The sequence below is a fragment of the Rhopilema esculentum genome, chromosome 16 (assembly GCF_057945365.1).
Source record: "Rhopilema esculentum isolate cy_ngs chromosome 16, ASM5794536v1, whole genome shotgun sequence".
Taxonomy (NCBI): domain Eukaryota; kingdom Metazoa; phylum Cnidaria; class Scyphozoa; order Rhizostomeae; family Rhizostomatidae; genus Rhopilema; species Rhopilema esculentum.
The window spans coordinates 14,588,008-14,602,787 of record NC_142830.1 but is presented as its reverse complement, the minus strand read 5'-3'; the positions used below and the strand labels follow the sequence as shown (position 1 = coordinate 14,602,787).

At 35.6% G+C, this 14,780-nt stretch overlaps 1 protein-coding gene across 1 annotated transcript; it reads left to right on the top strand.

Moving 5' to 3' along the window:
- Nucleotides 1-3,590: 3,590 nt before the first annotated feature.
- LOC148958373 (elongation factor 1-beta-like) lies at nt 3,591-13,241 on the top strand. Its single transcript, XM_089113128.1, has 8 exons — nt 3,591-3,752; nt 6,056-6,181; nt 7,563-7,671; nt 8,170-8,203; nt 8,357-8,419; nt 10,844-10,906; nt 12,356-12,423; nt 13,118-13,241. Exons 1-8 carry the CDS (start codon nt 3,673-3,675, stop codon nt 13,202-13,204), a joined length of 630 nt encoding a protein of 209 aa, XP_088969254.1. The 5' UTR covers nt 3,591-3,672; the 3' UTR covers nt 13,205-13,241.
- Nucleotides 13,242-14,780: the final 1,539 nt, after the last annotated feature.

The following is a 14,780-nucleotide window of genomic DNA, read 5'->3' as shown; positions in this document are numbered from 1 at the left end:
CATTGACTGTTATCAGCTTCATTAAGCTGTTCTTCATCAAAGTTGTCTTGGTCATCGTGTCAGTTTATACCCAAGTTTATACCTAAAAGGACTATTTAAAGAAATTGATAGTGCAAGACAAAGAATCGAGGAAGCATGTAAAAGTTGTCAATAAGAAAATAGATGGCCATATTGCTGTTGTTTTGTGTTCTCCATCTTTCTCGCAAGAACCGTAAGATGAAGTTCCACTTATAAGCGCACATCCGGATATATGCGCATGCGCCTTTAAATGAGGTTCGCTTATGAGCGGGGTAAAAGGGTATAGCAATAAATTATTTGACCAAAGTATATTCTGTAGTTAATTGAGTTGCAAATTTAATTTTCCAAAGCTTGGAGGCTGTTCCTAATTTGTTTAGATGCAAAAACATTTTAGGTATGCAACAGACTTGAAACCGTGAACGAAGAGAGTTAACATAGATTTGGCTGTGAGAAGGACTTTGATAAATAAACTTTATCCCATTTCTAAAGACCTGCTTGTTGACATTATGCAAAGAATGGATTAGTTTTGGATCTAATATATATGATTGATTGGTTTAATTGAGGAAATTATAATTTCGTTATGATGGATGGAATTAAAAAGAGGTATAGACAACGAGGAAACCATTTTCTAATCCTTTTGTGGCATTCTATGATACATTGTCAAAAATAACTTGTTTATAAAGTAAGCATTTGATAATTCTTTAGAAAAGTTTTGTGCAAAATAGCCATAATTTGTCAAGTAAAAAATATAAAACACTGACTGATGACCCTGCTAAATATCAAAACAAACATTATGTTACATTTGAAACTTGTTGATCAAGGATTAAAGAAAAGGCAAGAAAAGCTCGTCCTAGCTTTTCCAAATTTCTTATCTGACTTAACCTTTTCAACAATGGATTTTAAACTTTCTGATGTCTCTTCTCACTATTGTGGAAGTTTTTATTATCGTGCTCCTACATGTTTAAGCATGCAGTTGTGTTTTTGTTAAATTACTATCGGTCCATCATTGACTTTCATAACTTGATAATTTTATTCTCAATGATTAACTTTATTAAAGGACTGTATACATTATAAAACAAGTTTTGTAGGCGTGACCAGTTTATGATCACTTAAAAATGAAATGTGCCTGTCTAAAAAGGAGGGTTATTAAAATATGACATTTAGATTTAGACGTCATCACAAAAAACTCTGGCACATTTTTCTACAACTTATTTAAATGTTGATGAAATGTGAGTTTAGTTTTTCGTGGCTCATTCCATTCAAGTTGTGTTGTATTTTTGTAGACACATTGGTAAAGTATTTTCTAGTTAAAACCCACGTCGATTCACAATCATTTTCCTGGGCAACAACAGACAAGAAAAAAAGAGCAGCTCGGCACCCTTTAGTATATTACTAAAAAATAATCAAAGTTGTTGATTATCTAATCTTATAGTTCTATAATCCCCTGAGAGCATTTTCACAATCAGTTGCTCACCAGGGCCGAACATTGGGTACTTTGAAGCGGGGCTCCCTGAAGTTCCAGCTCCCTATTGGGATTGATTATTGACAAAAAATGTTCTCTAAGGAATTTGCAACCAGAAACTGATCGAGATTTGGGCTTAAAACAAGCTACAACCTATAAATGGGGCCTATTCAAGAAGGTAGAGGATCAAGCGAATTATTCTCTCTTTACTAGCAAAATATTAACACAGAATTTCCGTTTCAAAAGTTATATCTCACTGTAACTTTGCTCAAAAATTGTACTAATCATTGGAGGCCATGTCTTTTCATTAATATCGTAGATCATGGAATATTGATAAAAAAGAAAGGTGCATATAGTATCAGAGGAATCTCAGGAAAGGTTTAGATCTTCTCTAAGTGATAAAAGCAGTTCTGCTCAGATAATGGGCAACAGACGGGGGCTAGTTAGTAAAATGTGGTTTATTATTTTTATTATTATTATTCCCAAACTGTCCCCAAACCAAGATACTCGCTCTTTATGGAAAGATTCTAGCACTGGTACAAACATACAATATGATGTTTATCGCAACACCAAACAAGTTGAACACGAAAATCGCATTGAAAATGTTCTTACATCTCAAGGATTTATTATCTCGTGTATCTTAAAATTTGCTTCTAAGGGAACTAATCAACTTTGGTCTAGTGTCCTGCAAAAGTTACCTTACAAAAAAAACATTTACAACTTGACCATTAAATACCTAAACAACACTCTTGCCACTAGGAAAAACCTCTGCAAATGGTCAATTACTCAGTCATCTGCCTGCTCTTTCTGTCTCCAATCAGAATCATTACAGCACATAGTCTCTAGCTGCAAAAATTATCTTGAACATGGTAGGTATGCCTGGAGACATGATTCTGTACTTCTTCCGTAAGTGAAAAAAAGTGTCAGTTATAAATCATTAAAATAATGGGGAATCTTATTTCACTATCCCATATAGACCATGTTTATCGGGCCCCTGTCGAAGCTATCTGCCACATGCTAACGTGATCTGGGGGAGTCTTCCAAAATCAAAATGGAATACCCTTCAACCTCTGAAAATAAATCCTGTTCTATTATTGCTAAGGCAAGACCTAATTATTGAAAGCGGTGCCGTCCAAAATAGTAAGGGGTGAAGGGTTTGCTGTATGCCACTTCAAAAAACCGGACTCATGAACAAGCCCACATCCACAACACACCAAAAATACTTGAATTGGTGTTTTACAGATTTGCTGTTGTGTAGATGGAATCATTCAAAGCATTTACCAATTCGAAGGGATGATAGAAAATTTCTCGTCCATGAAAATTTTTTCACATAATAAAAGGTTGCCCACATCCAAACAGAATCCGTACTTCCTTATATCTGATGTCAAAGCTAAGAGGTTATATGCTGAAGACCTTTGGGATAAATATCACTTGCAGATAAATATAAATATCACTTTCTTTCTCTATTATTTTCCAGGCTTAGTTGTCAATGACTGATCTGTGGTAAAGTCGTCAATGGCCCCCCGATTTTTTTGAAAGTTTCAACAAGAAGGGCTGCGCCCCATAAGCCCAGACACCACTACATTCCTACATTCATTGCTCAGTTTTTGAAGCTTGGGTTGATATTCCAATCAACGGCGGTTTTAGGGACTGCGTGGACCAACCCGGTGCTGTAAACACATGCAGGACCCTTTTTTTGCTATGTTCGTTGCCTCTATTGGCTATCATAAGCGCCGGGCCTGGCACTGTGGCCCTCCTTGGCTCCCTCCAAAACCACCTCTGATTTCCATTATTTCCAATGAGCTCACTACGGTAAATGGATTTCAAAGCAGCTAAAACAAGTTCTTACGAGCTGAAAGAAAACTGAAAACAAAACCTTATGGTAGGGCAGCTCTAATGAAGATACGTGTTTTTACTTTCTTAAAGCTTTAAAAGTAGTAATGTGTTGATTCAATTTTGGTATTTACTCTCTTGTTTAGCATTGAGTTTTTAAGCTTTAGGGATTTTGTGTAAAACGAATTAGGAGTAAAAAAAGGAAGTACGAGGCTAGACCCCTCTCGAGGATTGCCTCGCTTTGGGATTCCATCTTTGAACGCGCCTGCGCTCTAGAAAATGTCCTTTTCTCTTAGAAGTCCAACCATCGTGGCAAGCGGCCAGACAGAAACTTTAATCCTAATCATACAGCCATAAAAATGGGTTTCGGCGATTTAAAAACTGATGCTGGACTTCAAACCTTGAATTCCTTTCTTGAAGATAAAAGCTACATTGAAGGGTATATTTTTTTCTATTTTTTCAGGCACGTGGTCATTGTCCGGACATTTTTTTAGGCCCAGGCCCTGGCCTAGTCTTGCAAAAAGTGCTTAGTTGATATAAACTGATACTTCCGAGCCCTCTTTATCAAATGTACAACATAGTAGCATTTATGAACTAAACTAAAGACCTAATGAAAAAAGAACAAACTGCATTCCAACAATCTAACCAGGGAAGTTTTCATGAAGACAATTTTGCGAATGGATTTTGGTGGTACGTCTATTTTCAATTTGCAAATGATGCTTGACATTTTTCAGTTTGTGATAATATTTGCAACCTTAAAGAATGGTTTTAGGTACAAATTTTATTTCGTAATTCTAAATTTTATTTGTGTAGTTGTTGTTGAAAAAAGTGACATCCAGTGTGCATTTCAAGTAAATCTCGGGCCAAAGAAGGGGCAGCTGGGAGTAGAAAAATGTTGGTTTTACCCTGCTGAAACTGAGGCACAAGAATGCATAAAGGCACTCAGGGTTGTAAAACTATTTGTTGGGGTGGGGCTAATATGTTTTGATTTATGAGGAGATGGGCAAAAACATCTCTTTGATATGAAGGTCTTGGATAGTGTTTGGCAATCCTATGTCTTACGAAATTATTTGAAGGCACTGGGCCTGCAGTCCCCACAATACTGACGCCCATTTGGAAAATGCTCCTCTCATAGTTGGAATTTAGTCATTGCCGTAACTTGACAATGAATTTTGGGTAGGTTATGATACATTGGTTTAGTGCCTTGTAATTGAGCCCCAAGGTATTAGCCCATTAATTCTAATACCCGTGAAGTTTTTGTCCGCAAGCAAGAGCTTAGATTCACTAAGCCATACACAATAGAGATGTGAAATGTGAAATCATTGCCTGCTGCTTTTCGTAGTAGTTTTTGATGCTACATGCCCAAAAATACTTGCCTAACATGTTGAATTAAAGTTTCATACTCAATTTTTGAAACTGAAAGTCAACTTAAAGTCAGCTGTCTTGCAATGATTTCATGACTGTTGCTCTATACATCAAGTCTTTCTGCTGCTCACCCATTCTATTATCATAGCCCCAGATAGAAAATTTACATCATGCAGGCCACAACAGAAAAAGCCTTGTCTGCATGTATGTATACAGATTTTTTTGAATCAACAATCTTTTTTATACAGATAGGCAGCACATTCAAATCGAATTCAGCTATCCACACACATTCGGGTTCACTGTTGCTTTCACAGCCCCTTTGTGAATATTTCTATCAGTGCATGAGCCATGACTCATTTGAGCCAGTGCTATGTCATATGATCAAAATATATCTGGATTTGAGCATCCACATGTAATTGGATCCATAGCATATTCAGAAATTTCCACTCTGGAGAGCGTATTTGAAAAGTTGCAGATATGCTAGTGCACTTGTTAAATGCATGGGGAAGTGAGCCCTATCTGCAAAATGAATACATGTGGACAGGGCCTCAGTTTCCAGAAGCTGATACTTAATCACACATTTCAGAGATTTCAATGAAGTTACGGAAAGCTTTCATTGAATGAGCAAGAAAGCTTGGCTTTTCAAAGTTGATTACATTGAAAAAATTGGGTGATTCTCCAATTCTCCTTTCTTAGAAAATGCAAATTGTTTTAGACTATAAACTCTAATATCCCCCCCAAGTCATCCCTGGGCCAAAGATTTCCAAAGCTAGTCCAGGTGTGGATGGAAAATAGCATGAGAGGAAGAAAAGTTTGTTTGATTGGTTATTTGTTTAGACCAATCACAGCGGCTAGTCTCTCACCTAGTTGAAGAGTTCCAGAGAGAAAATGAACTCTTTTTGTATCTACACAACAAACTCTTTTGCCTACATGTTGATTTAAATTTACTGCTTACCTTTGGACATTGTTCAACATTTATACTCTAAGTATCAGGCGAAATGTACTTTAATATGACATGTTTCCGCTTTTTGGTGCTATTTACAAATTTTACAGTACCAAAGGCATATTTGGTTTATAATACTTAATAATTGCAATATTTATATTATTTAAGGTAATGACTGTTTTTCGAATGACATGAAAGTTTTGAATTACATTCTAAGTTACATAAAAAAGACATTTCAAGTAATAAATTTCCAGCATTAAGAAAAACAATATTTACAATAAGAAATCAATAGGATACAGTTCCATTTAAGATAAGGAGGTGAATATGAGTTTGTAGATATCAAACGACTGCCCTGTACCTGAACTTCAGTCTATTGAATAAGTCTTTGATTAAGTCATATCTATGAATTCTATAGTCTTTGTTTTAACCTTTAGATATGTGCCATCACAGGCTGATCTGATAGTTTTTGCCGCTCTTTCTGGCCCACCAAAAGCAACTTATCACCATGCTCTCCGTTGGTTCACACATGTTTCCTCTTACACTGATCAAGAAAAGGCTGGGTGAGTAATTGTTAATCACAGCCACTTTTGTTTCCAGAATTCTTTGCTAATCATTTTCTTTTGCAGTTGTTTGTTTGTATGCTTAGCATTCAAGTAAACATTATAAATCAACCAGCCTTATAATTTACTCTATTAAACTGACATCCAAAAATGATTTTGCCTGTTGCTGTGCCGAATATGCTGCTTACTTTAGATCTGGGAGAATTCTTCTCATCTCCGGTTAACAGTTTCTTTTTTTTGAACTTTTATTCTTCCATTTTGTCACAGTAAGATCTTTGCATTTTGCCAAAACCAAAACAAGTTTATTGCCATCTTCAAGATTATCTGCTAACATCACAAGTGACATGTTAACAATATATTTGTGAAGTCTTTCACCACCTCCTTGGAAGTTTAGCTGAAATTTTGTGTTTTACTGAAATATATTCTGCAATAAAAATTCATTAGGTGTGAAATTTATGCTTTAGTTTACTAAATTTTTGCTTTAGTTTACTGAATGTTTTTAAGACGAAAGGCTTTAGTTTACTAAATTTTTGCTTTTTTCAAGTCTATTATTCTATCCATTTGTCTGAACCAATGAGAAAATGCATCACATGGGCATGCACAATTAATGAAAACCATTATATTTATCATAGATGCATCTATAAACCAGAGTTATCATCATCACCTTTCTCTTGACAACCTTTTCCAAAAAATGTCTCAAAAATGTCAAATGCTCCTGCCACATGATATAACAAGTGAGGCAACTTTGGCCTCTACATTCAGCAGAAAATTATCCTAACTTCAAAAGAGCTGCTTATGGTAGATTGAATTAATCAGTCAAATAACCAGAATTGTCTCAGACATTTCAGGAGAAATGCCCTTATATACCAGCCACATTCTCTGTGTGTCTAATTTGTATTTGTATCAAGGAAGTTTTGCCAATTTGGTTGAGCCAATTTTGGAAACACCCAAAAGCCAAGAAAGCATAAGAACAATAAAAACTTACTCAATCCAAATTCAAAAGATTAAAGTATTTAAGATTACATAGAAGAACAAATATTTCTAGCTCAATTTTTCATTCATCAACAAGAAATATCTTTTTTCCATCTCTTTCTCAACACTTTATGCCACTGATTCCTAATTTCCCAAAGACATCACCCTTTCAACTAAACCATGATATTCCACTTTAGACATAAATGGTTTACGTATATTCCTTGTGATGGCAATGGTGCCAAACTTTAAAATGTTTCTGAATCTAATTGTGAATACTTTGATGTATGTTAAGCAAAAAGAAAACACATCTGCCGCATTCAGAGAAACTTAAACAATACCAAACCAATGTTAGGCCTATGAACATGATTTTCTAATTGATTATAAAGTTTTGTTAATTGTTCTTTTGCAGATTTGGAGGCGTTAAGAATAGTCTAGATTCATATGGTCCTGCAGGTGGAGCATCGGCTGCTGCTGCTGAAGATGATTTTGATCTGTTTGGATCAGACGATGAGGAGGAGGTAAAGGCATTTCTTTCAAAGTTTTACTTATGATATGTGAACTTTTATCTTTAAAACAATGCAATCCTATGGCTGCTGCTCAACAGATTTATCTGTGATCCTTGTCTTAGAAAGTTGTGGGCCTGGGTGCGAATATTTGCAAAGATGTGGTTAACACTGCCCTTCTCCATTGGAGCAGATTGTTGTATCATCGGCTTACCCTAGAGAAAAAGTGCCCAGTTTGTGACAAGTTATTACTTGCTGAGGAATTTATTGTATGCCTGTGGCAATATTATCTAAAATTTACTTTTCAGTCTATAAGATACATATACAATTTGGTTTGGTATGGTTCATTCCATTAATTTTGTTTAGAAGTAATTACGATGAGCTAAGGCTCTGCTATGTTACCATGAAAATTAGATTGCTCAGATCAAAAAAGGGTATTTCAAATTTGGTTTCTTGTTTCAAAACTGTACTATGATTTTTTTATTTCTCATGGTTGTTCGTTTTTCCCTGTAGGAAGCCCCAAAACAGCCAGCTCCAGCAAAACCAAGTAAGTGTGATTTTTAAAATCCCAATTAGTTTGAAATTTTCACATTTCATACGTTAATTACAAATCTTGTTGGCAAAAATTGCAAATAACCTTTCAAGTATAGTATGAATTCTGAATAAATATATATATATACGGAATATTTTTGTTTTGTAGAAAAAGTAGTAATCGCAAAGTCAGTGTTGGTTCTTGATGTTAAACCCTGGGATGATGAAACAGGTAAAAATATCACAAACTTCGCTCAGTTTTGATTTTTAAGTTTAGATAGAAATTATAAATGATATCAAAGAGAACAAAAGGACAAGAAACTCGTATCTTTCAATGGAGAGCCAATTAGAAACTAACAAAGTGTGCACTTTTCTTGTAACCAGTTCCTGGCAGGTAAATAAAATAAATTATTGAAAGTGTGAAAGAGGAGTTCAATATCTAAAAAACCTTTTTATATGTATATTTACATTTTTAAAATTTTTAACTCTTTCTTTTAAATCTCCTTAGGTTTGTTGTTTGCAATAAGCGTTAATTATCATTGCATAGTGTCTTATCGTTGCAATTTAATTTAAAGCAACCTGAAATTATGTCTAGAAACCACTGAACAAAGATTTACAATGTTAAGCAATGTTACTTTTAAATTTCGGCTAATAGGGAATGGCTCAATCTGCTTTGCGAAATATTTCAGTGTTTCTGTTTGAAGCTTAAAAAGTTGAGCTAGGTATAGTTGAGCTTTTTCGCGGTAATTAATGTTGGGTTTTGAGATGGGCTGAAGTCAACACGCAGAGATTCATGGGACTTCAGACAATGTTATTCCATCTGCATCAGTTTTTGATGGATTTCATTTTGTGCAAGGAAATAAAACTCAAGATATCTAGGACAGTCGTTTGAGTCCCCCAGATCAGTTCAATCTCAATCCTTTTTACGTAAAAAAAATGAATAACTAGCTAGAAAACTGATCAATTAACTCATCGACTAAGTTACTAAATAACTAACTAGCTAAGTGTTGCCGTAAGACGATGCTACGCGATAAATTTCAAAGTTCCTTTTATCATCGTTCCGCTTTTAATTGCTTGTTGCTACGATGTTGTCTCAACAGACCTCCCCAAAAAATTGTTGTGCCTGCGAGCATGAAATGTTCTGTAAGAGGTGTCTGCAAGATTTTTTCATATGTAATACGTAGGATGTTTTTTTTTTAAATAAGAGACATGAAATAATGTTTAATGACGCATCGTACAAGAATGTAAAGAATAAGTCCTGTAAGCAAACTATGTTCTGTCTAGAATTCTACTTGGGACAGCCAATGGTTCGTTTGCTCTGGGACAAATGGCAGCAATACAAAATTCTGTTTTATTTCTTTTTCACGAGTCCCTTTTATTGTTCAAAGACCAGTCAATTTTTAAAGAACTACTTTAACAAACAATTACTTTAGAATGACGATGGTTTTTTCAACAAAAATAGCATTATAGAGTTTAAACAAACTTTTGCTTTTGACAAAAAGGGGAAACCTGGCCATTCCTTGCAAAACATTTGACGCGACAGGGTCCTCAATTTTATTCAAGCAAAGAACGAAATGGCTGTCGGTTTTATAGCTTGATAGTGATACAGTTTTTTTAATTTTTGTACAAGGAAGCTTTCACTCACTGACTGATTCAACCGATAGCTTGCCGCAGCAACGCAAACAGAATAGATAATCACAACATCATATATGAACAACTTGTTCTTGCTTTTAGGAAAATTTATTATTCTCTCTTTGCTACATAAATCACTTTTACAAAGCGGTAAAGCTTACTTTTGTGGACGTCTAAAGATTCTCTTAATTTGAACCGAAGTTCATTGCCAGATCAATTTGAGATAATCCACGAAATTTGTTTGAAGTTTTTGACAAATGAATATCCTTTAAGGGCCGCAACTGCAACACGGGAAGCATTGCTTCCTATACTTTGAGTGCGCCTGATCGTAAATCGACTGAATGATCTTCTAAGATTTCTTGTTGTCCTCACTGCACACATTTTGTGATAAATCATCTCTAGGCCTTTTCAGAAATTTTGTCAAAACTGCATTGCTTTCGAAGTTTACACTGTTTTCGTGTTCATAATTCGGATTCATTTCACCCTCTCTTTACCTTGTCGCATTTCATTATCCTCAAGGTTTGACTAGTTTTATTAATGCCACAGAATGTGCTTCTGGGCTGGTTTGATGGCCTTATTCACCTTTTTCCGAACACCTGAATGATTTTATTAAAAGTAAGAGAAGCATTTAATAATATTAACATGATGAAACTTGCAACTGAATTTTTTATTTCAATTCTTAAACGATAAGAACTTTGAAGAAGTCTGCTTTTTCAGATGTGCCTTCAGACGTAATTTGATCGGCACGGTTTGCCTGCAAGCGTTTCTCGCGAACTTTAATGACTCAACCTCATTAGCAAAACAATTTAAGAAACTTTTAATCTTATATCACAAAGACGAAGGTTCTCAAACAGTATTTAATCTTGGTTGTTCATTAAGAATTTGGTTTTTCTCCTTCATTTAATCTCGTCAGTTTTCTTCACTTGATATAAGATGTGGAAATGAAATATATAGACAAAGGCTATTGATTTTTGTTTAAATGTGTGAATTTCTTATGCATTATTGCAACCATTCTTTCTTGCAGATATGTCAGAGATAGAAAAACATGTCCGCTCAATCGAAGCAGATGGACTCGTGTGGGGTTCCTGTAAGTACCCCTTGTCAATTAAGTCTTTTTTTGTCTGCCTAGAAGTGTCTGGCTCTCACTTAACACTTCCGGGTCCTTTTCCTCACGAAACTTTACATTGCTTCGTTGGCTTGAATATCTTTTGGAAGGTTTTTTGGTATTTCTCAAAATAGCATTGGTTATGTTAGCGAAATGTTGAGATATTTGGGACTGGTTTTGGCTCAGTCTATTTTAAGGCATCCCTCTCCATGTGAGAAATCGTTCAGCTGATTGGGAAAGAAACAGTCTTTTGTGGTCGACCGGGCGCTTTCTAGGGCGGAAAATCTTGCAAAAGAGACGACGAAAGAATTGAATACGGGTTGGCAAAGAAAAGGGTTGGACGGCGGAAACGTGCCACTCGCATTCCGTGTCTCTCTGTTTTAAATAACACTTCGATTGCGCCAGTGTCTTTGCTTTGGCAAGGTAAAAAATCTAAGAACATTGTTTATAAACTTGAACGGCTATGTGTCGATCTATTAATCGTGTTGTGATCAAACCTAAAAACTGTTGTGGTTTATGACTGATCTTTTAAGGAATAAATTTTAATATCTTCGTCGGAATACCGTTGTTTTAAAGCGGATGACCGCTGTGTCGCGATCCGTAAAAACAACCCAGGAAGGAGCGAGCGAGTCTCCGCCACTAAAACCTTTGACAAATGCATTTCTTATTCGTGTTTTCTGTTTATGTTTCGAAAGAAGTTGTTTTTCTCCAACATAAAAGGCGTATATACAAGACGCATGTCGAGTCTATGACTAAGGTATTGGCCGATCCTTGTTTTAGTACTTCCGCAGAAGATTTAAGGAGTTTGTTTTGCTTTTTCAGACAACTTTCGTAGTAAAAAGTTGCTTTATTCGATCATTTTTTGTTGTTTGACTCTTGCGAAGAATTGCCTGGAACGAGGGGCAAATCACTCTAAGAAAATCTCGTACACCTTTTGTGAAAATCCTGTTGTTTTATCTGAAAATCCCCAGAAATCCTTTTGTTTTAGGCAAAATATCGTACGCTATTTGCAAGAGTGTATCGCCCCTCGGCTTGGAACCTGTAACATCGAGCATTAAAATAAGCACCAGTTTAGTCTCACAAACGACAAAATAAAGTGAATGCTCGCTAAAGACTGTGAAATTCAAAATCTTGAAAACATCATTGTTGTTTTTGCAATGTTTTTGCAATCTTCACCGTAACAGTAGTGGAAATGAAATCTCGCTTTTTACAGAGATTAACAGAAAGTGTAAAACATTGCTAGGGTTTTAAGGAAATAACAGTCAGCGTAGTAGAATTTGAGAGTCAATATGAAAGACACATCACTGCATAATTTTGTCAGGAATAATTAAGTTATACCCAAAGTTCATTAGGCTAGCTTCTAAGTTATTCTGTTAAAATTAAACCCGCGAAGTTTATATGTCTAGCATAAGCATCTCTTTTTATCTGCAGCAAAACTTGTCCCCGTTGGTTATGGAATTAAAAAATTGCAAATATCGGCTGTTATTGAAGACGACAAGGTATATATTTTTATAATATGTTAGTTTGTTTTTGTTTGACACATAACGCAAGATGCTTGTTTTAAAATGGCTGCTTTGTTTGTTAGGGCTGTAGCTTTTAGTAGAGCCTTTGTAATGCTTTATATTGAATACATTTTGTCGGACATTCCTCAGAGTATATGCATCGGATAATGACTAAAGGTAGGCTGAAGAATTGTATCCAAATACGGATCAAAAGTGACGTAAGAGGAAGAACGGAGCATTTTATTGGTTCCTTTTTGACCAATCGACGACCGCTGGCATCTCACCTAGTTGAAGAGTTCATATACATGATGAAATTTAGTTACATATTTAGCATTTGTCTACATTAAGGTAGAAGAGTTCAAGAGAGAAAACGGTCCCTTTCTGTCTAGACAAGTCAGGATCCTTTGTTTTGAGTAAAAAAATCACCATGCTTGCCTTATGATTTCAAATTGTCATCGCTATACGTACAGGCACACTCGGGATCCTCGAGTGGATGTTGACCTTTGGTCTAATTGCATGTTATTTGAGATCCTGATCGCTGCTATTCTTTCCATGTTTTTTTCGTTGTAAAAGATTCTCCAGGGCGTTAGTCAACAATAGTTGGGCTGAGGAATATTTTCGCTTGAATCGCCCTTGACTAGCATAAGGTATTTTGGAACTGTTCATTACTTCAAGGATATTTTTTCTATAGATAAGCACAGACATGCTTGAAGAAAGAATCACAGAAAAGGAAGATCTTATTCAATCAATGGACATTGCCGCATTCAATAAGGTCTAAAAGGAGTAAATTTGAAGAGAGTCAATATCAATTTCTATTTCTTTGCTATTTTCTTTCTCCAACCTTCACAACTCAATTAAATTGAAGACACCAGACCGCGAATTAATCATGTGTGTTGTTTGGTTTATTTCTGATATAAAAATGGTTTCTAAATACTTTGATATGCGCTTTGTCAAATTTCCAGATTCCATTAGACTTTATCTTATCTCTGGGATTGATATGTTCTTTGACGATAAAGAAGATGTGGCGACATCAGTCCTATTAATCTTGTCTTGGTTTTTTGAAAGGACCATGTGTGACGAATCAGTCATTTCTCATGGATGCCTTTCCAATGGTTTATACAGATGAGGTTTTCCTAGAAGTTAGGATTTGGAGGAGATGTCGCTATTTGCCGGGTTTAGTGGGACTCTGGGGGAGGGGGCGGAAGGGGCGGCTGGCGCTCGTTCATTTTTAAGATAGAGATGCTCGGGTTACTTTTTTAGGGGTAGAAATTGAAATATATTTTGTAGATCAGTTAAAATTACAATTACTTTTTTGGGTTCAATCATTTTTTTGGATTTCGAAGATAAGAAAAGATTTGAAAAATGGAGAAAATGCGAACTGTCTTGTGCAGAGCGAGAAAATATTTTTTGGAATCCATTTTTATGCAAGAAATTATTTCTTTGGGTTGATGGTTTGTACCCCCAGCCGGGACACACGTATCCTATATATGATTCCGCTATTGGGAAACTGTTTGGCAGAGACACAACAATTTACAAAAATAATACACAAAAAACACCTACAAATGAATCTTATAGTTATCCAGAGTATATATGGAGGATTTTTTACTAGGATTCATGTTCCCTTTACCCTTTGAACGAAAAAAAAATTATTGCAGAGAGGCTCATTATAGACTGTCCTTGGATGAGTAGCAACTGACGTCTGTACAAGAATTTGAAAAATGACATTCGGAAAGCTGAAAATGTTTTTGGGCTGGAAATAAATTTACGTGCTACATTGGCACATTTTGTACAGTGTATTCTTTTTAAATAGTTAGTCATAATAAGTTGTTGTTGTTGTATACCATTAGCTGTAAATAGGTTTATGATTTTGATGGTGGTTGATTGTGGGATCTGCAGTCCCTGGCGTAAACGGATTGTCGCAGCCGTAGAACCAAGCTTGTCTGTTTAATATCTTGTTCGAAGAGCTTTTATGTGAATACTGTGTTATGAAGATAATAAGATGTCTTTGAAAAAAGCAAACATTTCACAACATATTAACTAAAAGCTTTTTCGTCTGACACTCCTCAGAGCATAAAACGTCAGAATAAGGGTCCGAAAGAACACGATGAAAAATATGTACCCAGTTGTGGATCGAAATAGACCAATCAGAAAAACGCAAGCACAAGACCGTTATAGTTGACCAATCAGTGCCGCGAGCCTAAAGAAAAATTACCACTGGAGTCCAAAAGAGAAAACGAACCCCTTCTGTCTACAAAATGGCGGCTTTTTCGTTTCGGCTAGATCGATTCCAAAACTGCTAAATGGAAGGACAATCGGACTCTGAAAATTATCTGAAATATAACTTCATTATAGAG